The sequence below is a fragment of the Oncorhynchus mykiss genome, unplaced genomic scaffold (assembly GCF_057628025.1).
Source record: "Oncorhynchus mykiss isolate SJ-2025 unplaced genomic scaffold, ASM5762802v1 scaffold98, whole genome shotgun sequence".
NCBI classification, from domain to species: Eukaryota; Metazoa; Chordata; class Actinopteri; order Salmoniformes; family Salmonidae; genus Oncorhynchus; species Oncorhynchus mykiss.
Window position 1 is genome coordinate 424,773 of NW_028322097.1, and position 27,728 is coordinate 452,500.

The window sequence follows — 27,728 nt, forward strand, 5'->3', positions numbered from 1 at the left end:
TCTGTCTGGCTCTCATTATGACCAGGGCAGTCTGTGACGATCTGTCTGTCTCTCTATGTGACCAGGGAAGTCTGTGAGGATCTGTCTGTCTCTCTATATGACCAGGGAAGTCTGTGAGGATCTGTCTGTCTCTCTTTATGACCAGGGAAGTCTGTGAGGATCTGTCTGGCTCTCTTTATGACCAGGGCAGTCTGTGAGGATCTGTCTGGCTCTCTTCATAAACAGGACAGTCTGTGAGGATCTGTCTGCCTCTCTTCATAAACAGGACAGTCTGTGAGGATCTGTCTGCCTCTCTTCATAAACAGGACAGTCTGTGAGCATCTTTCTGTCTCTCTTTATGACCAGGGAAGTCTGTGAGGATCTGTCTGTCGTTCTTTATGACCAGGGAAGTCTGTGAGCATCTTTCTGTCTCTCTATATGACCAGGGCAGTCTGTGAGGATCTGTCTGGCTCTCTTCATGACCAGGGCAGTCTGTGAGGATCTGTCTGTCTCTCTTCATGACCAGGGAAGTCTGTGAGCATCTTTCTGTCTCTCTATATGACCAGGGCAGTCTGTGAGGATCTGTCTGGCTCTCTTCATGACCAGGGCAGTCTGTGAGGATCTCTCTGTCTCTCTTCATGACCAGGGAAGTCTGTGAGCATCTTTCTGTCTCTCTATATGACCAGGGCAGTCTGTGAGGATCTCTCTGTCTCTCTATATGACCAGGGCAGTCTGTGAGGATCTCTCTGTCTCTCTATATGACCAGGGCAGTCTGTGAGGATCTCTCTGTCTCTCTATATGACCAGGGCAGTCTGTGAGCATCTCTCTGTCTCTCTATATGACCAGGGCAGTCTGTGAGGATCTCTCTGTCTCTCTACATGACCAGGGCAGTCTGTGATGATCTCTCTGTCTCTCTATATGACCAGGGAAGTCTGTGAGGATCTCTCTGTCTCTCTATATGACCAGGGCAGTCTGTGAGGATATCTCTGTCTCTCTATATGACCAGGGCAGTCTGTGAGGATCTCTCTGTCTCTCTATATGACCAGGGCAGTCTGTGAGCATCTCTCTGTCTCTCTATATGACCAGGGCAGTCTGTGAGGATCTCTCTGTCTCTCTATATGACCAGGGCAGTCTGTGAGGCTCTCTCTGTCTCTCTATATGACCAGGGCAGTCTGTGAGGATCTCTCTGTCTCTCTATATGACCAGGGCAGTCTGTGAGGATCTCTCTGTCTCTCTATATGACCAGGGCAGTCTGTGAGGATCTCTCTGTCTCTCTATATGACCAGGGCAGTCTGTGAGGATCTCTCTGTCTCTCTATATGACCAAGGCAGTCTGTGAGGATCTCTCTGTCTCTCTATATGACCAGGGCAGTCTGTGAGGATCTCTCTGTCTCTCTATATGACCAGGGCAGTCTGTGAGGATCTCTCTGTCTCTCTATATGACCAGGGAAGTCTGTGAGGATCTTTCTGTCTCTCTATATGACCAGGGCAGTCTGTGAGGATCTTTCTGTCTCTCTATATGACCAGGGCAGTCTGTGAGGATCTCTCTGTCTCTCTATATGACCAGGGCAGTCTGTGAGGATCTCTCTGTCTCTCTATATGACCAGGGCAGTCTGTGAGGATCTCTCTGTCTCTCTATATGACCAGGGCAGTCTGTGAGGATCTGTCTGGCTCTCTTCATGACCAGGGCAGTCTGTGAGGATCTCTCTGTCTCTCTATATGACCAGGGCAGTCTGTGAGGATCTCTCTGTCTCTCTATATGACCAGGGCAGTCTGTGAGGATCTCTCTGTCTCTCTATATGACCAGGGCAGTCTGTGAGGATCTCTCTGTCTCTCTATATGACCAGGGCAGTCTGTGAGGATCTCTCTGTCTCTCTATATGACCAGGGCAGTCTGTGAGGATCTCTCTGTCTCTCTATATGACCAGGGCAGTCTGTGAGGATCTCTCTGTCTCTCTATATGACCAGGGCAGTCTGTGAGGATCTCTCTGTCTCTCTATATGACCAGGGCAGTCTGTGAGGATCTCTCTGTCTCTCTATATGACCAGGGCAGTCTGTGAGGATCTCTCTGTCTCTCTATATGACCAGGGCAGTCTGTGAGGATCTCTCTGTCTCTCTATATGACCAGGGCAGTCTGTGAGGATCTCTCTGTCTCTCTATATGACCAGGACAGTCTGTGAGGATCTCTCTGTCTCTCTATATGACCAGGGCAGTCTGTGAGCATCTCTCTGTCTCTCTATATGACCAGGGCAGTCTGTGAGGATCTCTCTGTCTCTCTATATGACCAGGGCAGTCTGTGAGGATCTCTCTGTCTCTCTATATGACCAGGGCAGTCTGTGAGCATCTCTCTGTCTCTCTATATGACCAGGGCAGTCTGTGAGCATCTCTCTGTCTCTCTATATGACCAGGGCAGTCTGTGAGCATCTCTCTGTCTCTCTATATGACCAGGGCAGTCTGTGAGGATCTCTCTGTCTCTCTATATGACCAGGGCAGTCTGTGAGGATCTCTCTGTCTCTCTATATGACCAGGGCAGTCTGTGAGGATCTCTCTGTCTCTCTATATGACCAGGGCAGTCTGTGAGGATCTCTCTGTCTCTCTATATGACCAGGGCAGTCTGTGAGGATCTCTCTGTCTCTCTATATGACCAGGGCAGTCTGTGAGGATCTCTCTGTCTCTCTATATGACCAGGGCAGTCTGTGAGGATCTCTCTGTCTCTCTATATGACCAGGGCAGTCTGTGAGGATCTCTCTGTCTCTCTATATGACCAGGGCAGTCTGTGAGGATCTCTCTGTCTCTCTATATGACCAGGGCAGTCTGTGAGGATCTCTCTGTCTCTCTATATGACCAGGGCAGTCTGTGAGGATCTCTCTGTCTCTCTATATGACCAGGGCAGTCTGTGAGGATCTCTCTGTCTCTCTATATGACCAGGGCAGTCTGTGAGGATCTCTCTGTCTCTCTATATGACCAGGGCAGTCTGTGAGGATCTCTCTGTCTCTCTATATGACCAGGGCAGTCTGTGAGGATCTCTCTGTCTCTCTATATGACCAGGGCAGTCTGTGAGGATCTCTCTGTCTCTCTATATGACCAGGGCAGTCTGTGAGGATCTCTCTGTCTCTCTATATGACCAGGGCAGTCTGTGAGGATCTCTCTGTCTCTCTATATGACCAGGGCAGTCTGTGAGGATCTCTCTGTCTCTCTATATGACCAGGGCAGTCTGTGAGGATCTCTCTGTCTCTCTATATGACCAGGGCAGTCTGTGAGGATCTCTCTGTCTCTCTATATGACCAGGGCAGTCTGTGAGGATCTCTCTGTCTCTCTATATGACCAGGGCAGTCTGTGAGGATCTCTCTGTCTCTCTATATGACCAGGGCAGTCTGTGAGGATCTCTCTGTCTCTCTATATGACCAGGGCAGTCTGTGAGGATCTCTCTGTCTCTCTATATGACCAGGGCAGTCTGTGAGGATCTCTCTGTCTCTCTATATGACCAGGGCAGTCTGTGAGGATCTCTCTGTCTCTCTATATGACCAGGGCAGTCTGTGAGGATCTCTCTGTCTCTCTATATGACCAGGGCAGTCTGTGAGGATCTCTCTGTCTCTCTATATGACCAGGGCAGTCTGTGAGGATCTCTCTGTCTCTCTATATGACCAGGGCAGTCTGTGAGGATCTCTCTGTCTCTCTATATGACCAGGGCAGTCTGTGAGGATCTCTCTGTCTCTCTATATGACCAGGGCAGTCTGTGAGGATCTCTCTGTCTCTCTATATGACCAGGGCAGTCTGTGAGGATCTCTCTGTCTCTCTATATGACCAGGGCAGTCTGTGAGGATCTCTCTGTCTCTCTATATGACCAGGGCAGTCTGTGAGGATCTCTCTGTCTCTCTATATGACCAGGGCAGTCTGTGAGGATCTCTCTGTCTCTCTATATGACCAGGGCAGTCTGTGAGGATCTCTCTGTCTCTCTATATGACCAGGGCAGTCTGTGAGGATCTCTCTGTCTCTCTATATGACCAGGGCAGTCTGTGAGGATCTCTCTGTCTCTCTATATGACCAGGGCAGTCTGTGAGGATCTCTCTGTCTCTCTATATGACCAGGGCAGTCTGTGAGGATCTCTCTGTCTCTCTATATGACCAGGGCAGTCTGTGAGGATCTCTCTGTCTCTCTATATGACCAGGGCAGTCTGTGAGGATCTCTCTGTCTCTCTATATGACCAGGGCAGTCTGTGAGCATCTCTCTGTCTCTCTATATGACCAGGGCAGTCTGTGAGGATCTCTCTGTCTCTCTATATGACCAGGGCAGTCTGTGAGGATCTCTCTGTCTCTCTATATGACCAGGGCAGTCTGTGAGGATCTCTCTGTCTCTCTATATGACCAGGGCAGTCTGTGAGGATCTCTCTGTCTCTCTATATGACCAGGGCAGTCTGTGAGCATCTCTCTGTCTCTCTATATGACCAGGGCAGTCTGTGAGGATCTCTCTGTCTCTCTATATGACCAGGGCAGTCTGTGAGGATCTCTCTGTCTCTCTATATGACCAGGGCAGTCTGTGAGGATCTCTCTGTCTCTCTATATGACCAGGGCAGTCTGTGAGGATCTCTCTGTCTCTCTATATGACCAGGGCAGTCTGTGAGGATCTCTCTGTCTCTCTATATGACCAGGGCAGTCTGTGAGGATCTCTCTGTCTCTCTATATGACCAGGGCAGTCTGTGAGGATCTCTCTGTCTCTCTATATGACCAGGGCAGTCTGTGAGGATCTCTCTGTCTCTCTATATGACCAGGGCAGTCTGTGAGGATCTCTCTGTCTCTCTATATGACCAGGGCAGTCTGTGAGGATCTCTCTGTCTCTCTATATGACCAGGGCAGTCTGTGAGGATCTCTCTGTCTCTCTATATGACCAGGGCAGTCTGTGAGGATCTCTCTGTCTCTCTATATGACCAGGGCAGTCTGTGAGGATCTCTCTGTCTCTCTATATGACCAGGGCAGTCTGTGAGGATCTCTCTGTCTCTCTATATGACCAGGGCAGTCTGTGAGGATCTCTCTGTCTCTCTATATGACCAGGACAGTCTGTGAGGATCTCTCTGTCTCTCTATATGACCAGGGCAGTCTGTGAGGATCTCTCTGTCTCTCTATATGACCAGGACAGTCTGTGAGGATCTCTCTGTCTCTCTATATGACCAGGGCAGTCTGTGAGGATCTCTCTGTCTCTCTATATGACCAGGGCAGTCTGTGAGGATCTCTCTGTCTCTCTATATGACCAGGGCAGTCTGTGAGGATCTCTCTGTCTCTCTATATGACCAGGGCAGTCTGTGAGGATCTCTCTGTCTCTCTATATGACCAGGACAGTCTGTGAGGATCTCTCTGTCTCTCTATATGACCAGGGCAGTCTGTGAGGATCTCTCTGTCTCTCTATATGACCAGGGCAGTCTGTGAGGATCTCTCTGTCTCTCTATATGACCAGGGCAGTCTGTGAGGATCTCTCTGTCTCTCTATATGACCAGGGCAGTCTGTGAGCATCTCTCTGTCTCTCTATATGACCAGGGCAGTCTGTGAGGATCTCTCTGTCTCTCTATATGACCAGGGCAGTCTGTGAGGATCTCTCTGTCTCTCTATATGACCAGGGCAGTCTGTGAGGATCTCTCTGTCTCTCTATATGACCAGGGCAGTCTGTGAGGATCTCTCTGTCTCTCTATATGACCAGGGCAGTCTGTGAGGATCTCTCTGTCTCTCTATATGACCAGGGCAGTCTGTGAGGATCTCTCTGTGTCTCTATATGACCAGGGCAGTCTGTGAGGATCTCTCTGTCTCTCTATATGACCAGGGCAGTCTGTGAGGATCTCTCTGTCTCTCTATATGACCAGGGCAGTCTGTGAGGATCTCTCTGTCTCTCTATATGACCAGGGCAGTCTGTGAGCATCTCTCTGTCTCTCTATATGACCAGGGCAGTCTGTGAGGATCTCTCTGTCTCTCTATATGACCAGGGCAGTCTGTGAGGATCTCTCTGTCTCTCTATATGACCAGGGCAGTCTGTGAGCATCTCTCTGTCTCTCTATATGACCAGGGCAGTCTGTGAGGATCTCTCTGTCTCTCTATATGACCAGGGCAGTCTGTGAGGATCTCTCTGTCTCTCTATATGACCAGGGCAGTCTGTGAGGATCTCTCTGTCTCTCTATATGACCAGGGCAGTCTGTGAGGATCTCTCTGTCTCTCTTCATGACCAGGGCAGTCTGTGAGGATCTCTCTGTCTCTCTATATGACCAGGGCAGTCTGTGAGGATCTCTCTGTCTCTCTATATGACCAGGGCAGTCTGTGAGGATCTCTCTGTCTCTCTATATGACCAGGGCAGTCTGTGAGGGTCTCTCTGTCTCTCTATATGACCAGGGCAGTCTGTGAGGATCTCTCTGTCTCTCTATATGACCAGGGCAGTCTGTGAGGATCTCTCTGTCTCTCTATATGACCAGGGCAGTCTGTGAGGATCTCTCTGTCTCTCTATATGACCAGGGCAGTCTGTGAGGATCTCTCTGTCTCTCTATATGACCAGGGCAGTCTGTGAGGATCTCTCTGTCTCTCTATATGACCAGGGCAGTCTGTGCAGTAGATAACCAATGAAGGAGGCAGAAGTAGTTAGCGCAGTGCTAATGATGTGCAGCAGCTCCTTCGTCAGGCAGGTTCCATCCCTTATGGCACCCTATTCCCTACATACGGCACTACTTTCAACCAGGGTCCATATTCAGCAGTGCACTATGTAGGGAACAGGGTACCATTTGGGCCAGGTCCCCGACCCTGCTTAAGGCACAGTGGGAAGGGTTGGCTAAAGCACTTCCATCCTTCAGTTCACACTATGAATGAAATAGGGAATTCAGCTGCAATTGGGCAGCAGGCCAGAAAAGAGAAGTAAGGGGGTAGGGGGGGGGGAATGGGATGGGAGGGGAGAGGAGAGGAGAGGAGAGGAGAGGAGAGGAGGGATTGGGATGGGAGAGGAAAGGAGAGGAGAGGAGAGGAGAGGAGAGGAGGGATTGGAGGAGAGGAGAGGAGGGAATGGATGGGAGAGGAGAGGAGAGGAGAGGAGAGGAGAGGAGGGATTGGGATGGGAGAGGAGAGGAGAGGAGAGGAGAGGAGAGGAGAGGAGAGGAGAGAGGGATTGGGAGAGAGGAGAGGTGGGAGGGATTGGGAGAGGAGAGGAGGGAGGGAGGGAGGGAGGGAGGGATGGGATGGGAGAGGAGAGGAGGGAGGGTTTGGGAGAGGAGAGGGGGGAACGATTGGGAGATGAGAGGAGGGAAGGATTGGGAGGGGAGGGAGAGAGGAGGGAGCGATTGGGAGGAAGAGGAGGGAAGGATTGGGAGAGATGAGGGCTGTATTGAAAGGGGAGGGAGGGAGGGATTGGGAGAGGAGAAGAGGGAGGGATTGGGAGAGGAGGGAGGGAATTGGAAGAGGAGAGGAGGGAGGGAGAGACAGCGAAGGACTGGGGAACAGATAAAGAGAGAGAGGAGGAGAAAATGAGAGAGAGAGAGAGAGAGAGAGAGAGAGAGAGAGAGAGAGGGAGAGGGGGAGAGAGAGAGAGAGAGAGAGAGAGAGAGAGAGAGAGAGAGAGAGAGAGAGAGAGAGAGAGAGAGAGAGACAGAGAGAGAGAGAGACAGAGAGAGAGACAGAGTATCAAGGTCGGGGGAGATGTTGTTAATGAGAGGAGGAGGAGGATTAGAAAGATGGAGAGCAGTGAAGATAAGAGGAGAGTGAAGAGGCTGGTCTCAGAGAGCTCCAGTGGTCCAGGTGCTGAATACCAGGAAATAACCAGGAGAAGAAATAGCAAAGAGAAAGGCAGAACGTAGTGTCTCTCTGGGGGATTTGACCGCCCCTGTCTAGCCACTCTGAACAACATCATGTCAATCATGTCCAGTCACATTACCTTTGTGGACTGGTCAGCAGACCTGGGTTCAAATACTATTTGATATTGTTCAAATACTTTAAGCATTAGCTCTTGCCTGCCTAGAATGTCAGATGGGCGGGGTTTCCAGTTTTGGACCTATTAGAACGCCAGATGGGCGGGGTTTCCAGTTTTGGACCTATTAGAATGTCAGATGGGCGGGGAATCCAGTTTTGGACCTATAAGAATGTCAGATCGCCGGGGTTTTACAGTTTTGGACCTATTAGAACGCCAGATGGGCAGGGTTTCCAGTTTTGGACCTATTAGAATGTCAGATGGGTGGGGTTTCCAGTTTTGGACCTATTAGAATGTCAGATGGGCGGGGTTTCTAGTTTTGGACCTATTAGAATGTCAGATCGGTGGGGTTTCCAGTTTTGGACCTATTAGAATGTCAGATCGGTGGGGTTTCCAGTTTTGGACCTATTAGAATGTCAGATGGGTGGGGTTTCCAGTTTTGGACCTATTAGAATGTCAGATGGGCGGGGTTTCCAGTTTTGGACCTATTAGAATGTCAGATGGGCGGGGTTTCCAGTTTTGGACCTATTAGAATGTCAGATGGGCGGGGTTTCCAGTTTTGGACCTATTAGAATGTCAGATGGGCGGGGTTTCCAGTTTTGGACCTATTAGAATGTCAGATGGGCGGGGTTTCCAGTTTTGGACCTATTAGAATGTCAGATGGGCGGGGTTTCCAGTTTTGGACCTATTAGAATGTCAGATGGGCGGGGGTTTCTAGTTTTGGACCTATTAGAATGTCAGATGGGCAGGGTTTCCAGTTTTGGACCTATTAGAATGTCAGATGGGTGGGGTTTCCAGTTTTGGACCTATTAGAATGTCAGATGGGCGGGGTTTCCAGTTTTGGACCTATTAGAATGTCAGATGGGCGGGGTTTCCAGTTTTGGACCTATTAGAATGTCAGATGGGCAGGGTTTCCAGTTTTGGACCTATTAGAATGTCAGATGGGCAGGGTTTCCAGTTTTGGACCTATTAGAATGTCAGATGGGCGGGGTTTCCAGTTTTGGACCTATTAGAATGTCAGATGGGCGGGGTTTCCAGTTTTGGACCTATTAGAATGTCAGATGGGCGGGGTTTCCAGTTTTGGACCTATTAGAATGTCAGATGGGCAGGGTTTCCAGTTTTGGACCTATTAGAATGTCAGATGGGCGGGGTTTCCAGTTTTGGACCTATTAGAATGTCAGATGGGCAGGGTTTCCAGTTTTGGACCTATTAGAATGTCAGATGGGCGGGGGTTTCTAGTTTTGGGACTTTTCATGTTGTATTAATGTAAATCATACTTTAAATAGTCTTGTAACATAAATCTAATTGTTTCAACTAATTGTTGTTAAAGTAACTCGTCCCACAGCTCTTCTTTCTGTTTCCTCAACGTTTTGGTCAAAGTGTGTTAGCTGAACTTAACGTTGTTAGTTGGCCCAAACTGAGCTCCAGCAGGTGAAACCTGGAAAAACAATTCATTCATCGATAAATTATTATTTTGGCATCTTAAATCAAAACAAACAAAAAACATGTATTTGAAACAGAAACAGAGCTTTTATAATGATTTCAACTGACATATCTGGCACATTGTTGCCGGGGGCGATTACATTGTTCACAGTCATTTATCACAGTCATATTCAACATGTCCTCACCTCGGATTGGAACTCACAGCATGACACACCGTCCTGCTACGTCACCATGTCAATGACTGATTTCACCTGTGTTGCTTCACTTTTTCACTTCAAAGTAAAATCTCAGCACTGAAGATGAAAAAAATATTACATTTTATTATAGTGATTAAAGCTGAAAAATGTTTAAAAATAAATGTTTTGGGGGGGAGACAACACGACTAATTTCACATAGAAATGTATTTTATAGATCTGTCATTCTCATTGAAAGCAAGAAGCTAAGAAGCTGTAGATATGTTCTATGTACTCTATTTCTATGCTTCTAGTTCTTGAGTTGAGCTTCTTGCATCATTTACTTTCAGTTTCGTACAAAACAGCTGAAAAGACAATATTTCTGGAAAATACTATATTAATGGTTATTGAAAATATATTTCACAGCGGTTTAGATGTTACAACGATTCTCTACACTATATTTGCTTGTTTAGTCACATAAACTAGCTAAGTTTGGGCTAACTCAATTGTTTTTTAGTTCAGGTAATAAATACCTCATCCCGACAGTTGAGTTAACAAAAACAAACAAGAAAGGTGTTTGAAACCAATGACTTAATAATAATAATAATAATTAGTTGTGTGATTTTAACGCTGTGGTTTTGTAGAGTGGTCTGTCTTGACTGTGGATGATGTGACGGCAGGCAGATGTTTCTGAGAGGATAGCCTGGCTGGTTAGGGTTTATTGATGAAAAGGCAAAACAGACTGTGTGTGTGTGTGTGTGCGTGCGTTTGTGTGCGTGCGTGCGTGTGTGTGTGTGTGTGTGTGTGTGTGTGTGTGTGCGTGCGTTTGTGTGCGTGCGTGCGTTTGTGTGCGTGCGTGTGTGTGTGTGTGTGTGTGTGTGTGTGTGTGTGTGTGTGTGTGTGTGAGTGTGTGTGTGTGTGTGTGTGTGTGTGTGTGTGAGTGTGTGTGCAAGGGCGTACATTATTTGACGTTCCTCATGTTAGATGCTGCTCAGGGAAACCAGACCAGAACTGAGCCTGTTAACTTTCACCTCCTCCTCCTCTTCCCCCTCCTCTTCTTCCTCCTCTTAGCTCTCCAGAAGTCATTTACTCGGTGTGTCTATCATCAACATGCAGCTCCTGGGTTTCTGAGAGGGTTACTTGAAACTCCTGGGTTTCTGAGAGGGTTACTTGAAGCTCCTGGGTTTCTGAGAGGGTTACTTGAAACTCCTGGGTTTCTGAGAGGGTTACTTGAAGCTCCTGGGTTTCTGAGAGGGTTACTTGAAGCTCCTGGGTTTCTGAGAGGGTTACTTGAAGCTCCTGGGTTTCTGAGAGGGTTACTTGCAGCTCCTGGGTTTCTGAGAGGGTTACTTGAAGCTCCTGGGTTTCTGAGAGGGTTACTTGAAGCTCCTGGGTTTCTGAGAGGGTTACTTGCAGCTCCTGGGTTTCTGAGAGGGTTACTTGAAGCTCCTGGGTTTCTGAGAGGGGTTACTTGGGAACATCTGCCTGTTCTGTATTCTGTTTTCTGTATGCTGTGCCTAGGGATCCCCTAATGCTCTGTCAACAGGAGACTACGCCCGTCTCTGTCTACAGTGTTTTAACCTGATCTGACAGCTTCTAAAAGTCTGACATCATGAGGAAGACTTAGGACAGGGGACTTCTGAATGAAGACATTTAGTTTAAAAGGGGTTTAGGACAGGGGTCTTCTGAATGAAGACATTTAGTTTAAAAGGGGTTTAGGACAGGGGTCTTCTGAATGAAGATATTTAGTTTAAAAGGGGTTTAGGACAGGGGTCTTCTGAATGAAGATATTTAGTTTAAAAGGGGTTTAGGACAGGGGTCTTCTGAATGAAGATATTTAGTTTAAAAGGGGTTTAGGACAGGGGTCTTCTGAATGAAGTCATGCAGGTTTAGAAGTGGTTTAGGACAGGGGTCTTCTGAATGAAGTCATGCAGGTTTAGAAGTGGTTTAGGACAGGGGTCTTCTGAATGAAGACATGCAGGTTTTAAAGTGGTTTAGGACAGGGGCCTTCTGAATGAAGTCATGCAGGTTTAGAAGTGGTTTAGGACAGGGGTCTTCTGAATGAAGACATGCAGGTTTTAAAGTGGTTTAGGACAGGGGACTTCTGAATGAAGTCATGCAGGTTTAGAAGTGGTTTAGGACAGGGGTCTTCTGAATGAAGTCATGCAGGTTTAGAAGTGGTTTAGGACAGGGGTCTTCTGAATGAAGACATGCAGGTTTTAAAGTGGTTTAGGACAGGGGCCTTCTGAATGAAGTCATGCAGGTTTTAAAGTGGTTTAGGATAGGGGTCTTCTGAATGAAGACATTTAGTTTAAAAGGGGTTTAGGACAGGGGCCTTCTGAATTAAAGACATTTAGTTTTTGAAGTGGTTTAGTTTGGATTACTCAGAGCGCCATTAGAGTTGTTCTATTAGTCTGAAGCAGCAGCTCTTATTCATTGGGCTCCACACTGATACACTGATAGACAAGAACAGTCACACACATTAAAACACAACTATGTATAAACTATACAACTAAAAACATTAAGACACGTCGTAGAACGTAGAACGTAGAACGTGTCTGCGTATGTGAGTGTTTTGTACCCTCACAGTCCCCTCCTTCACATGAAATGCTGTCTGGGTGGTGGGTTCTATTAACACATCAAATTGGTATATTTTACCATTTTAAATATTTAAATATATAAAATTGTTTTAAGATATTCACCATGGATCATTTAGATATTTAATGTTTAATTTAAGGGGGCGTCAGTAGGTTTAACAACAAAATAAATCACCAAAATGATTTGATAAAATATTGAATTTGATCTTTACTGCTACAGCCCATAGAAAGTCTGTTGAATAACATGTTGACATGCCATAACATGCAGTACACTGCAGAGCCGTCACTACCACCGGCCGCCAGTAGATGGCAGACTACCCCGAGCTCAGAGTTCAGCCCCATCGCTTCAGCTTCTGTTATGGCATGCTACTGCAATGTGGGCTGTTTGGGGCAGACACCTTCATACAACAAGATATATCTCTCTCTAATACCTGGGCTTCAAAAGACAATGATGAGGTGGGATGGAGGGGTAGTGTGTGTGTGTGTGTGTGTTTCTGTGTGTGTGTGTGTGTGTGTGTGTGTGTGTGTGTGTGTGTGTGTGTGTGTGTGTGTGTGTGTGTGTGTGTGATTGTGTGTGTGGTTGTGTGTGTGTGAGTGTGTGTGTGGTTGTGTTGTGATTGTGTGTGTGTGTGTGTGTGTGTGTGTGTGTGTGTGTGTGTGTGTGTGTGTGTGTGTGTGTGTGTGTGTGTGTGTGTGTGTGTGTGTGTGTGAGAGAGAGAGCTGAAATGAGAGCATGATGCTATCGGGGAGATGAGAGCCTGCTTATCAGAGAGTTTAACCCCCAACACTCTCCTGATCAAGTTGTCTCTGAGAACAAGCAGCTTTCCTGACACTGGTAGTGTGCACGTGGAGTGGGATTGGATTGGAGTGGATTGGAGTGGATTGGAGTGGATTGGAGTGGGAGAAAAATTCTCTGCTGCACTGTGTCTGTGGGAAATATTCACGGTGCCTAGCTTCTGTTAGCTACTGTTAGCTGATGCTAGCTTCTGGTAACAACTGTTAGTTGACGCTAGCTTCTGTTAGCTGCTTTTAACTGCTGTTAGCTGCTGTTACAGTAGCTGCTGCTAGCTGCAGTTTGCTGATTTTAACTGCTGTTATCTGCTTTTAACTGATGTTAGCTTCTGTTAGCTACTGTTAGCTACTGTTATCTGCTGTTATCTGCTGTTAGCTGCTGCTAGCTGCTGCTAGCTACTGTTATCTTCCTTTAACTGCTTTTAGCCGCTGCTAGCTTCTGTTAGCTGCTGTTAGCTGGTGTTAGCTGGTGTTAGGTGCTTTTAGCTGCTGGTTGCTGCTACTAGCTTCTGTTAGCTGCTGTTATCTTCTGTTTGCTGTTGCTAGCTTCTGTTATCTGCCTTTAACTGCTTTTAGCCGCTGCTAACTTCTGTTAGCTGCTGTTAGCTGGTGTTAGCTGCTGTAAGCTGGTGTTAGCTGGTGTTAGGTACTTTTAACTGCTGCTAGCTGGTGTTAGCTGCTATTACAGTAACTGCTGTTTGGTTTGCTTGTGTCAATTAAAGGGAGACAGTGTTTGGTGTGACTCAATATGAAAACAAGCTGATAATGAGTGGTGACAAGCATGATAAGCCAGGATATCATGTAAATTGGCAGTGGAGACGGTTTAAGCCTCTCTTATGCTAATACCACTCAGAGTGACTGCCGGGCAGAGCACATACACACACATAGAGACAGAGAGAGAGAAGCACACACACACACATACAGAAGCACACACACACAGAGACACACACACACACGGAGTAAGAAAGAGACACAGAAAAAGAGAGAGAGTAATACACATACACACACAGACAGAGAGAGAAACACACACACACACAGTGAGAGAAACACAGAGAGTGAGAAAGAGACACACAGAGAGTGAAAGAGACACACACAGAGAGAGAGAGGGAGAGAAACACACACACACACAGAAAGAGAGAGAGACACACACAGACAGAGAGAGAGAGAAACACACACATACACACACACAGAGAGTGAGAGAAACACAGAGAGTGAGAAAGAGACACACAGAGAGTGAAAGAGAGACACACAGAGAGAGAGACACACAGAGAGAGAGACACACAGAGAGAGAGAGAGAGAGAGAGAAACACACACACAGAAAAACACCGAACACACACATGCATAAGCTGGCTCTCCCACTCTGAAAGTTTGTGTAATTGAAGACGGTTTTTAAACCAATCTGCTGCTTCTCCTCTGGTTCACATTAATAACAGAACGGTAATAAGTTGAAGTACTGGAACTGAGTTTGAGAGACTGGAATGAATAGAGGCCTAGTTGACTGGTGTTCACCCGGTTAGAGACAGATATCTGAGTTTGAGAGACTGGAATGAATAGAGGCCTAGTTGACTGGTGTTCACCCGGTTAGAGACAGATATATTTGACTCTGAAACGTCAATACAACGCAGTCACAACGTGTTTTCAGCATCGTCTAGTTGGCTCATCTTTCCTCGCCCTTGAACTTCAAATTTCTTGATCCTGATATTCTACAGAGTTTGGGTTCAGCTCAAGAGCTCAAGGATTCCCCACAAAGTGAACAACATACAGTTTGTAAACTGTAAAAACAGGTTCAGCCTTTCTCTTCATGATTTTATTACAGTCTGAAGAAGGTTTTGTCGTTGTCAATAGTGTTTTGATTGGACTGTTTGTCCTCCGTTGAACAGAGTAATTGTCACAAGTGTTCCTCATCAACAGTCGAGCTGGAACGCTCTAGAAATTTGACAATAATATTGTCAGATACAATATGTGTATAAAATGGAGCTGGATAATGAACGATTGTTTAATTTAATAACATAATATTTTTTTGGGCTAAATGTTAACTTTTCTGAGCATTCATTTAATTACGCCGGAGATCCTGAAATAGTGTATCAGATAACGGACTTCTTAACCCATGGGTATTTCCGTCCCATTGGGTGACAGAGCCAGGTTAAAAATTATGTCTTTGAGCCGTTGCGGTTTGATAGCGACGTTAAACATCTCTTGTGGATATGTTCCTCTCTCAACGTGAAGAAAGTCCAAAATCTCCACGACAAAAACGTCGGACCAATGAAACAAAAAAACACAAAAACTCTAATTATTTACAGATTATTTATTATTATTTATTCGTATTATTTATTATTATTATTATTATTGTTATTATTTATTATTATTATTATTATTATTGTTATTATTTATTATTATTACTATTATTGTTATTATTTATTATTATTACTATTATTATTATTATTATTATTGTTATTATTTATTATTATTACTATTATTATTATTATTATTATTATTTATTATTATTATTTATTATTATTATTATTATTTATTATTATTATTATTATTTATTATTTACTGTTTTTACATGAAACTTACCACTTGTTTTTAATTCACCAAATCCAAGTTGTATTAGAATTGTTCCCCCAACGTTCCCTTAGGTTTTCTATTCCTCCTTCCTAGTTTTGTCCTGACTGAATGTCACTTACGCTGTGGAATATTCCAGAATATCGAACAAAGGGGACATTTGCATTAGGCAGAGATTGTCCAACCTTTGGATTCTCTAATGATTCCTGTAGAGATTTACAGCAGCCAATGTCGGTGTGTTGCTGAAGTGAATGGCAGGGACTTCTCTGTGTTACGGAGGGAAAGGTTGTGTGTGTGTGTGTGTGTGTGTGTGTGTGTGTGTGTGTGTGTGTGTGTGTGTAGCAGGGACCTCTCTGTGCAGAGAGAAAGGTTGGCTGGAGGAAAAGAAAAGGCTGGAGGCTTGTTTCTGGGCTGAAAATACAAAGCCCAACAGAAAGGCCTGAGGAAATGTCATTATAATGAAATGGAAATATGGTCTCAATTAAAACTGGTAACATTCAATATGGAATTTGAATGTGCTGATTTGAGTGTGTAGCTTTGTGTGTGGTGTGAGTGTGTGCTTGTGCCTGCCTGGCTGTTTGCCTGCCTGTTTATATGACTGCCTGTCTGTCTGTCTGTCTGTCTGTCTGTCTGTCTGTCTGTCTGTCTGTCTGTCTGTCTGTCTGTCTGTCTGTCTGTCTGTCTGTCTGTCTGTCTGTCTGTCTGTCTGTCTGTCTGTCTGTCTGTCTGTCTGCCTGTCTGCCTGTCTGTCTGTCTGTCTGTCTGTCTGTCTGTCTGTCTGTCTGTCTGTCTGTCTACGAGTCTGCCAGTCTGTGTTTCAGAGATGTGCAGACAGAGCAGGGTGTTAAGAGAGTATGGTAGTAGTAGGCATAAAACATCTTCTCTTTGCCTCCCGTGTGGCGCAGTGGTTAAGGGCGCTGTACTGCAGCGCCAGCTGCAGAGTCCCTGGGTTCGCGCCCAGGCTCTGTCGTAACCGGCCGCGACCGGGAGGTCCGTGGGGCGACGCACAATTGGCATGACATTCAGCCTTCGTCTCTCCCGAGCCCATACGGGAGTTGTAGCGATGAGACAAGATAGTAGCTACTACAACAATTGGATACCAAGGAATTGGGGAGAAAAAGGGGTAAAAAAATAATAAAAAATTAAAAAAACATCTTCACTTTAAGTCTAAAAAGAAATTGTAGTGAATTTCCTCCTCAAATGTAGTGAAAACATGAAGTCCCTGCTTCATTCAGCATGGAGACCCATTTATGTGGGTTAATATTGCTTTAATCTGGTTACAAAAGGAAAGCATCAACTAGCTACTTAGCTAAACAATGGAAGGAGCACAATCCATGGCTACAAAGCTAGCTGGCTAGTTAGCTATAGCGTCTGTAAGCTAGCTGGCTAGTTAGCTGTAGCTACTCTGTAAGCTAGCAGGCTAGTTAGCTATAGCTACTCTGTAAGCTAGCAGGCTAGTTAGATATAGCTACTCTAAGTTGTGCAGTGAAACTAGGCTGTAGTGTTCCTTACTAAATCATCTCACACCGTCTGTCTCCCCCCCTCCCCCCCAAAAAACGATCAACCAATCGGTTTTAATGAAGCTCCAAAATTAAGACCACGAATGAAGACGATCATTCCTCCAACTCACGTTTGTGGTTTAGCCTCTCTCTCTCTCTCTCTCTCTCTCTCTCTCTCTCTCTCTCTCTCTCTGTCTCTGTCCAACTCTCACACCTCCTCTTCAAATATGTTGGCGTCTGTGAATTTGGATCAGTGTCTGTATCAATGTGATGGATCGCTCCTTCAACCGTTTACTTTACTCCTCTCTGTCCGTATGGTCCTTTGTTATGTCAGACCCTCATGTTATCAGAGGACATCAGATGTATGATCGCTTACAACACAACATCAGACTGAAAACATCAGGCTGAAACAGGTGTCCCCTTTTTAATCACCAAGAGGATTGTAGTAACGCGTTAACCGAGCGATCCCCCCCCCCCCTTATTAAATCCCTGAGCCCTAGCTAACGTCGCGGCCCTGCTTTGTCTCTTGGTTCTAGTCGCAGCGCCGCGTCACCTTTCACCTACCAGACGGTTCTCAGGAGAGCTGCAGTGACAGTGGGCTGGGGGACCACGAGCCCACGCTCCTCTCATGCCCTCTCCCTCTGGTGCAGGGCCAGGCGCAGGAAGACTTCTACCAACAGGCCTCTTCGGACAAGAGGACCGAAGCCGACGGAAACTCTGACCCCAACTCTGGTGAGTGAGTCGCCTGGTTTCCTGGTCTGCTGGTTTGCTCCCATCCTCTTCTTCCCCTCTTCTGTTCACCTCTGACCCCAACTGTCTGTTGGTATACTCTACTCTCCTTCTGTTCACCTCTGACCCCAACTGTCTGTTGGTCTACTCTCCTTCTCTCCTTCTGTTCACCTCTGACCCCAACTGTCTGTTGGTATACTCTACTCTCCTTCTGTTCACCTCTGACCCCAACTGTCTGTTGGTCTGGTCTACTCTCCTTCTTCTTTCTCCTCTTCATCTTCTTCTTCATCTTCTTATCTCTCCTCTTCCTCTCTGACAGGAAGGGAAACATCTGTGCAAAGAGTCATTTTACAATTATATATATTTCATAATTATTATTTTTGTATTAAAACTTTAGCACCTTCTAACCAGAAGATATAGGACTACATCAATCCCAGAAACCAGTGAAATTAAATCCTAATGGAGCGAATAGAGGATGTTTAGAGTGTCCCAGTTTTTTTGGGGGGGGAGGGGAGGTGTGAAAATAACCTTCTTAATGAAATGTAAATTAACGTAGTGTCATTTGATCTCTTTATTTTTTTTATCTTTTATTTTGCACTAATTTATTGCTCGGTGTTAATGTCCTCCAGCCTGCTTCCTGTTAGATTCTCCCGGGGGTGTACAGAGGAGATCCCCGTAGTCGACTCACCTATTTGTGAAGCTCATTGGATTTATTTAGAGATGATTTCCCAGTTGGAGACCCGGTAACACGGAGCCGACCTGAAATGTTTAACTTTTCAACTAGAAGGATTTCTAGAGGGAATGTTCCCCGACCCACTTTTCCCCTTTTATCATTAAGAGGTGAGGAGAGAGGAAGATATAGGCCTGAGGTCGGTACTGAACTGACTGTTAGAGGTGAGGAGAGAGGAAGATATAGCCCTGAGGTCGGTACTAAACTGACTGTTAGAGGTGAGGAGAGAGGAAGATATAGCCCTGAGGTCGGTACTGAACTGACTGTTAGAGGTGAGGAGAGAGGAAGATATAGGCCTGAGGTCGGTACTGAACTGACTGTTAGAGGTGAGGAGAGAGGAAGATATAGCCCTGAGGTCGGTACTAAACTGACTGTTAGAGGTGAGGAGAGAGGAAGATATAGCCCTGAGGTCGGTACTAAACTGACTGTTAGAGGTGGAGTAGTACTGTAGTACATCACCCAGAGGTCGGTACTAAACTGACTGTTAGAGGTGGAGTAGTACATCACCCAGAGGTCGGTACTAAACTGACTGTTAGAGGTGAGGAGAGAGGAAGATATAGCCCTGAGGTCGGTAATAAACTGACTGTTAGGGGTGGCGTAGTACATCACCCAGAGGTCAGTACTAAACTGACTGTTAGAGGTGGAGTAGTACATCACCCAGAGGTCGGTACTAAACTGACTGTTAGAGGTGGAGTAGTACTGTAGTACATCACCCAGAGGTCGGTACTAAACTGACTGTTAGGGAGGTCGGTACTGCATAACATCATGCATAACTCAGGCACATTCAGTAAACAGCAGTAAACAGCAGTAAACAGCAGTAAACAGCAGTGAACAGCACGGCTGTGATAGATATGGCTTTTCACAACAACAACAACAACAACAACAACAACAACAACAACAACAACAACAACAATAACAACAAAAAGCTGGTTGAGAAATTGAAGACCAAAGTACACAGTGTTTTTTTTCTGTAGTTTTTGTTTGGTGGAGTGTCTGTAACCTGGTCGACAGGTCAAATATGACACCTACATTCTGTCAATATGATGCTTGACTCAACTGATTGTTTTATTTTGCTGGTTCGTTGGTTGTCGGTACTTTAGACCTGTAATCAACAACACTTTAATTGGAACGTTTTTTTTTGCTTTTTTTGTGTCGACTCTGTGCTAATCGTTCGTCACGATAGAGCTAACATTGTTGCTGCACACTCCAATTAACTACAAAACCAATTAAGTTAAGACGTGTAATTAATTAGAGAACATGGCCAGAGTGCCATATATCCTGTTTAAAAAACAAAAAATGAAATATTGGACAACGGCGCTCCAAATCCGGGTCACAAACGGTACCCTATCTCCTGTATAGTGTACTACATCTGATCAGAGCCCTATGGGGGAATAGTAGTGCCCTACGTAGGGAAGCAGGGTTTCATTTAGGACGGAGCCAACGACTTGCAACATCTATCACGGGGGTCAGCAGCAAAACTTACATGCCTTTCACGCAGTTGACAAAGTCCTTTTGTTTATCATTAAGTCCCCCGACGTTCCAGGTAATCACCTTGGAATATATTTACATAAATTAAGGCTATTGATTTCATCCACTCTCCTCGCTTTCCAATGGAAACATTAGGTAAACCTGTTACACTTATCAACAAATCCACTTCCTGGTGTGTGTTTATAATAAGGAATATCAAAAAAACGTTAACTGTTGATTTAATTGTCTCACCGTTGTTGCAATGAAAGCGTATTGAGACAGTCGATGTGAAATTATTTGTGTTTCAAATTCCTTTTTCGTGTTTCTTCAGAATGACGGCTAAAGTTATCATTAAGAGGTGAGGAGAGAGCAGCCTATCTATAGTGTTGACCGTTTTCTGAGATATCTAAGATATCAACAGGCTGATCAATAATGTTGACCGTTTTCTGAGATATCTAAGATATCAACAGGCTGATCAATAGTGTTGACCGTTTTCTGAGATATCGAAGATATCAACAGGCTGATCTATAACACTGACTGTTTTCTGAGATATCAAAGATATAAACAGGCTGATCTGTAGTGTTGACCGTTTTCTGAGATATCAAAGATATCAACAGACTGATCTATAACACTGACTGTTTTCTGAGATATCTAAGATATAAACAGGCTGATCTGTAGTGTTGACCTCTTTTCTGAGATATCTAAGATATAAACAGGCTGATCAATAGTGTTGACCATTTTCTGAGATATCTAAGATATCAACAGGCTGATCTATAACACTGACTGTTTTCTGTTATAGAAATAAGATATCAACAGGCTGATCTATAGCACTGACCGTTTTCTGAGATATCTAAGATATAAATAGGCTGATCTGTAGTGTTGACCGTTTTCTGAGATATCTAAGATATAAACAGGCTGATCAATAGTGTTGACCATTTTCTGAGATATCTAAGATATCAACAGGCTGATCTATAACACTGACTGTTTTCTGTTATAGAAATAAGATATCAACAGGCTGATCTATAGCACTGACCGTTTTCTGAGATATCAAAGATATCAACAGACTGATCTATAGTGTTGACCGTTTTCTGAGATATCTAAGATATAAACAGGCTGATCTATAGTGTTGACCGTTTTCTGAGATATCTAAGATATAAACAGGTTGATCTATAGTGTTGACCGTTTTCTGAGATATCTAAGATATCAACAGGCTGATCTGTAGTGTTGACCGTTTTCTGTTATAGAGATAATACGTCATCTATAGCACTGACTGTTTTCTGAGATATCTAAGATATAAACAGACTGATCTATAACACTGACTGTTTTCTGAGATATCTAAGATATAAACAGACTGATCTATAACACTGACTGTTTTCTGAGATATCTAAGATATAAACAGACTGATCTATAACACTGACTGTTTTCTGAGATATCTAAGATATAAACAGACTGATCTATAACACTGACTGTTTTCTGAGATATCTAAGATATAAACAGACTGATCTATAGTGTTGACTGTTTACTGGAACCTAAAAGAGTTCTGACGTATCTCTATAACAGAAAACGGTCAACACTACAGATCAGCCTGTTTATATCTTAGATATCTCAGAAAACAGTCAGTGTTATAGATCAGTCTGTTTATATCTTAGATATCTCAGAAAACAGTCAGTGTTATAGATCAGTCTGTTTATATCTTAGATATCTCAGAAAACGGTCAACACTACAGATCAGCCTGTTTATATCTTAGATATCTCAGAAAACAGTCAGTCTATACACAGTATACATATTCTCATGAGATATATGTTTCATGTCAATATAAAACACACCACACACACACAAGCACGTGCATACACACACCAGTACACACACACACACACACACACACACAAGCACGTGCACACACACACACACACACACACACACACACACACACACACACACACACACACACACACACACACACACACACACACACACCAGTACACTCACACCTCAATTGTTGTATTCTTTCCTTTCAGTGCACCTCTTCTATTCAGGATACAGACTGATGAAAGGGAGTGGTGGGATTAATTAGTCAACCACTTCAACGTTAATTAGTCAACCACTTGAACGACTGAGTCACATGACAGAGGTCTCTCACCTCTCTGTCACATGCATTTAGTCCAGTCAATTCACCTTTGAAGTTTTAAGAATTTGTGATTTCCTACATATTGTTCTTCCTTTATTTCCAACTGCTGTGGTTTTACAGATGTTTGGTCCCTCTTAGGGACCTGGTTATGAAAAATAAATAAATACTGTATAGCTGAGAGAGAGGGAGAGGGAGAGGGAGAGGGAGAGAGAGAGAGAGAGGCGAGAGAGAGAGAGAGATGGAGAGATGGAGAGAGATGTGAGAGAGAGATGGAGAGATAGAGAGAGAGAGGCAAGGTGTTTGAAGGCACTGCATTCAGCTTCAAGAGGTGATAACTCCATGTCCTACATATTGTTCTTCCTTTATTTCCAACTGCTGTGGATTTACAGATGTTTGGTCCCTCTTAGGGACCTGGTGATGAAAAATAAATAAATACTGTATAGCTGAGAGAGAGGGAGAGGGAGAGGGAGAGGGAGAGGGAGAGGGAGAGGGAGAGGGAGAGAGAGAGAGAGAGAGAGAGAGAGAGGGAGAGAGAGACAGAGAGACAGAGGGAGAGAGAGACAGAGGGAGAGAGACAAAGACAGACAGAGACAGAGACAGAGAGAGAGACAGAGAGAGAGAGACAGAGACACACAGAGAGAGAGAGAGAGAGAGGTCTTAAAATCTTAATGAACTTTTATAAGTGTAATGTTACTGTTAATTTTTTATTGGTTATTTCATTTTTGTTTATTATCTATTTCACTCGCTTTGGCAATTTAAACGTGTTTCCCATGCCAATTTAGCCATTAAAATGAATTGAGAGAGAGAGAGACGAGAGAGGCGAGAGAGAGATACGAGAGAGAGAGAGAGAGACGAGAGAGAGAGAGAGGCGAGAGAGAGATACGAGAGAGAGAGAGAGAGAGAGGCGAGAGAGAGAGATGGAGAGATAGAGAGAGATGTTAGAGAGAGATGGAGAGATAGAGAGAGAGAGGCAAGGTGTTTGAAGGCACTGCATTCAGCTTCAAGAGGTGATAACTCCATGTCCTACATATTGTTCTTCCTTTATTTCCAACTGCTGTGGATTTACAGATGTTTGGTCCCTCTTAGGGACCTGGTAATGAAAAATAAATAGTGTATAGCTGAGAGAGAGGGAGAGGGAGCGAGAGAGGGAGGGAGAGGGAGAGAGAGAGAGAGAGAGAGAGAGACAGAGAGACAGAGACAGAGAGACAGAGAGACAGAGAGAAAGAGAGACAGAGAGACAGAGACAGAGAGAGAGAGAGAGAGAGAGAGAGAGAGACACACACACAGAGAGAGAGAGAGAGACAGAGAGGGAGTTTGTCACTTTTGTAAATTATCCATTTATTTATTTATTTATTTGCTTTGGCAATTTAAACATATGTTTACAAATAAAGCCCTTAAATTGAATTGAGAGGATTGAGAGAGAAGGGAGAGAGAGAGAGAAAGAGAGGTGAGAGAGAGAGGGAGAGAGAGAGACGTGTGAGAGAAATGGAGAGAGAGAGAGAGAAAGAGAGAGAGATATGCGAGAGAGAAAGAGAGAGGCGACAGGGAGTTAGAGGGGGGAGAGAGAGACATTTGACATTTAATATGACATTTGTAATGTCTTTATTGTTTTGAAACTTCTGTATGTGTAATGTTTACTGTTAATTTTTATTGTTTTTCACTTTATATATTCATTTTATATATTATCTACCTCACTTGCTTTGGCAATGTTAACACATGTTTCCCATGCCAATAAAGCCCTTGAATTGAATTGAATTGAATTGAGAGAGAGAGGCGACAGAGAGTTAGAGGGGAGAGAGAGACTAACTGCCTAACCTCAGTTGGCAGCTTGGCACCTGAAAGACTCTGAGAAAACCACATTGGGGCCCAAGTGTAGTTTGCAGAACACAGAGAAACCAGCAGAAGAGGTCCATTTGAAAGCATCCAATCCAATAAGCTGTTTTCATGACTGCATTAACACTAAGTGCTTGGCTTTTTTCTTGTGTTGTCGTCTGTTCGATCCGAGACATTGACAAGACATCGTATCAAACCATGTTGTTAACGGATCACCATATTACATAGGACCATCTAATAACATTCAACATGCTATGCCCACAGAGTATTTCTGTCAGCTGGTGATTGGTTAATTGTAATGTTATGTAATATATTGAACCCGGAGAGGGGTCGTTGGGGTAAATGATGGTTTGGGTGTATTATATACAACCCAGAGAGGGGTTGTTGAGATAAATTAGGGTTTGGGTGTATTATATAGAACCCAGAGAGGGATCGTTGGGGTAAATGATGGTTTGGGTGTATTATATAGAACCCAGAGAGGGGTCGTTGGGGTAAATGATGGTTTGGGTGTATTATATAGAACCCAGAGAGGGGTCGTTGAGGTAAATGATGGTTTGGGTGTATTATATAGAACCCAGAGAGGGGTCGTTGAGGTAAATGATGGTTTGGGTGTATTATATAGAACCCAGAGAGGGGTCGTTGAGGTAAATGATGGTTTGGGTGTATTATATAGAACCCAGAGAGGGGTTGTTGGGGTAAATGATGGTTTGGGTGTATTATATAGAACCCAGAGAGGGGTCGTTGAGGTAAATGATGGTTTGGGTGTATTATATAGAACCCAGAGAGGGGTAAATGATGGTTTGGGTGTATTATATAGAACCCAGAGAGGGATCGTTGGGGTAAATGATGGTTTGGGTGTATTATATAGAACCCAGAGAGGGGTCGTTGAGGTAAATGATGGTTTGGGTGTATTATATAGAACCCAGAGAGGGGTAAATGATGGTTTGGGTGTATTATATAGAACCCAGAGAGGGGTCGTTGGGGTAAATGATGGTTTGGGTGTATTATTTAGAACCCAGAGAGGGATCGTTGGGGTAAATGATGGTTTGGGTGTATTATATAGAACCCAGAGAGGGGTTGTTGAGGTAAATGATGGTTTGGGTGTATTATATAGAACCCAGAGAGGGGTCGTTGGGGTAAATGATGGTTTGGGTGTATTATATAGAACCCAGAGAGGGGTCGTTGAGGTAAATGATGGTTTGGGTGTATTATATAGAACCCAGAGAGGGGTCGTTGAGGTAAATGATGGTTTGGGTGTATTATATAGAACCCAGAGAGGGGTAAATGATGGTTTGGGTGTATTATATAGAACCCAGAGAGGGGTCGTTGGGGTAAATGATGGTTTGGGTGTATTATATAGAACCCAGAGAGGGATCGTTGGGGTAAATGATGGTTTGGGTGTATTATATAGAACCCAGAGAGGGGTCGTTGGGGTAAATGATGGTTTGGGTGTATTACATAGAACCCAGAGAGGGGTCGTTGAGGTAAATGATGGTTTGGGTGTATTATATAGAACCCAGAGAGGGGTCGTTGAGGTAAATGATGGTTTGGGTGTATTATATAGAACCCAGAGAGGGGTCGTTGGGGTAAATGATGGTTTGGGTGTATTATATAGAACCCAGAGAGGGGTCGTTGAGGTAAATGATGGTTTGGGTGTATTATATAGAACCCAGAGAGGGGTCGTTGGGGTAAATGATGGTTTGGGTGTATTATATAGAACCCAGAGAGGGGTCGTTGGGGTAAATGATGGTTTGGGTGTATTATATAGAACCCAGAGAGGGGTAAATGATGGTTTGGGTGTATTATATAGAACCCAGAGAGGGGTCGTTGAGGTAAATGATGGTTTGGGTGTATTATATAGAACCCAGAGAGGGGTCGTTGAGGTAAATGATGGTTTGGGTGTATTATATAGAACCCAGAGAGGGGTCGTTGAGGTAAATGATGGTTTGGGTGTATTATATAGAACCCAGAGAGGGGTCGTTGGGTTAAATGATGGTTTGGGTGTATTATATAGAACCCAGAGAGGGGTCGTTGGGGTAAATGATGGTTTGGGTGTATTATATAGAACCCAGAGAGGGGTCGTTGGGGTAAATGATGGTTTGGGTGTATTATATAGAACCCAGAGAGGGGTCGTTGGGGTAAATGATGGTTTGGGTGTATTATATAGAACCCAGAGAGGGATCGTTGGGGTAAATGATGGTTTGGGTGTATTATATAGAACCCAGAGAGGGGTCGTTGGGGTAAATGATGGTTTGGGTGTATTATATAGAACCCAGAGAGGGGTTGTTGAGGTAAATGATGGTTTGGGTGTATTATATAGAACCCAGAGAGGGGTCGTTGGGGTAAATGATGGTTTGGGTGTATTATATAGAACCCAGAGAGGGGTCGTTGAGGTAAATGATGGTTTGGGTGTATTATATAGAACCCAGAGAGGGGTCGTTGAGGTAAATGATGGTTTGGGTGTATTATATAGAACCCAGAGAGGGGTCGTTGGGGTAAATGATGGTTTGGGTGTATTATATAGAACCCAGAGAGGGGTCGTTGGGGTAAATGATGGTTTGGGTGTATTATATAGAACCCAGAGAGAGGTCGTTGAGGTAAATGATGGTTTGGGTGTATTATATAGAACCCAGAGAGGGGTCGTTGAGGTAAATGATGGTTTGGGTGTATTATATAGAACCCAGAGAGGGGTCGTTGAGGTAAATGATGGTTTGGGTGTATTATATAGAACCCAGAGAGGGGTTGTTGAGGTAAATGATGGTTTGGGTGTATTATATAGAACCCAGAGAGGGGTCGTTGAGGTAAATGATGGTTTGGGTGTATTATATAGAACCCAGAGAGGGGTAAATGATGGTTTGGGTGTATTATATAGAACCCAGAGAGGGATCGTTGAGGTAAATGATGGTTTGGGTGTATTATATAGAACCCAGAGAGGGGTCGTTGAGGTAAATGATGGTTTGGGTGTATTATATAGAACCCAGAGAGGGGTCGTTGAGGTAAATGATGGTTTGGGTGTATTATATAGAACCCAGAGAGGGGTCGTTGGGGTAAATGATGGTTTGGGTGTATTATATAGAACCCAGAGAGGGATCGTTGGGGTAAATGATGGTTTGGGTGTATTATATAGAACCCAGAGAGGGGTCGTTGAGGTAAATGATGGTTTGGGTGTATTATATAGAACCCAGAGAGGGGTCGTTGAGGTAAATGATGGTTTGGGTCTATTATATAGAACCCAGAGAGGGGTAAATGATGGTTTGGGTGTATTATATAGAACCCAGAGAGGGGTCGTTGAGGTAAATGATGGTTTGGGTGTATTATATAGAACCCAGAGAGGGGTCGTTGAGGTAAATGATGGTTTGGGTGTATTATATAGAACCCAGAGAGGGGTAAATGATGGTTTGGGTGTATTATATAGAACCCAGAGAGGGGTCGTTGGGGTAAATGATGGTTTGGGTGTATTATATAGAACCCAGAGAGGGGTAAATGATGGTTTGGGTGTATTATATAGAACCCAGAGAGGGGTCGTTGAGGTAAATGATGGTTTGGGTGTATTATATAGAACCCAGAGAGGGGTCGTTGGGGTAAATGATGGTTTGGGTGTATTATATAGAACCCAGAGAGGGGTCGTTGAGGTAAATGATGGTTTGGGTGTATTATATAGAACCCAGAGAGGGGTCGTTGAGGTAAATGATGGTTTGGGTGTATTATATAGAACCCAGAGAGGGGTAAATGATGGTTTGGGTGTATTATATAGAACCCAGAGAGGGGTCGTTGAGGTAAATGATGGTTTGGGTGTATTATATAGAACCCAGAGAGGGGTAAATGATGGTTTGGGTGTATTATATAGAACCCAGAGAGGGGTCGTTGGGGTA

The 27,728-nt window shown here is 44.5% G+C and overlaps 1 protein-coding gene across 1 annotated transcript in view; it reads left to right on the top strand.

Moving 5' to 3' along the window:
* Positions 1-27,728, top strand: part of LOC110517647 (protocadherin-9) — a 588,581-nt gene that overhangs the window by 396,267 nt on the left and 164,586 nt on the right. The window contains exon 4 of the mRNA XM_090228743.1: positions 17,506-17,701. Coding sequence (XP_090084869.1) covers positions 17,506-17,701 — 196 coding nt within the window. The remainder of the gene's footprint in view (positions 1-17,505; positions 17,702-27,728) is intronic.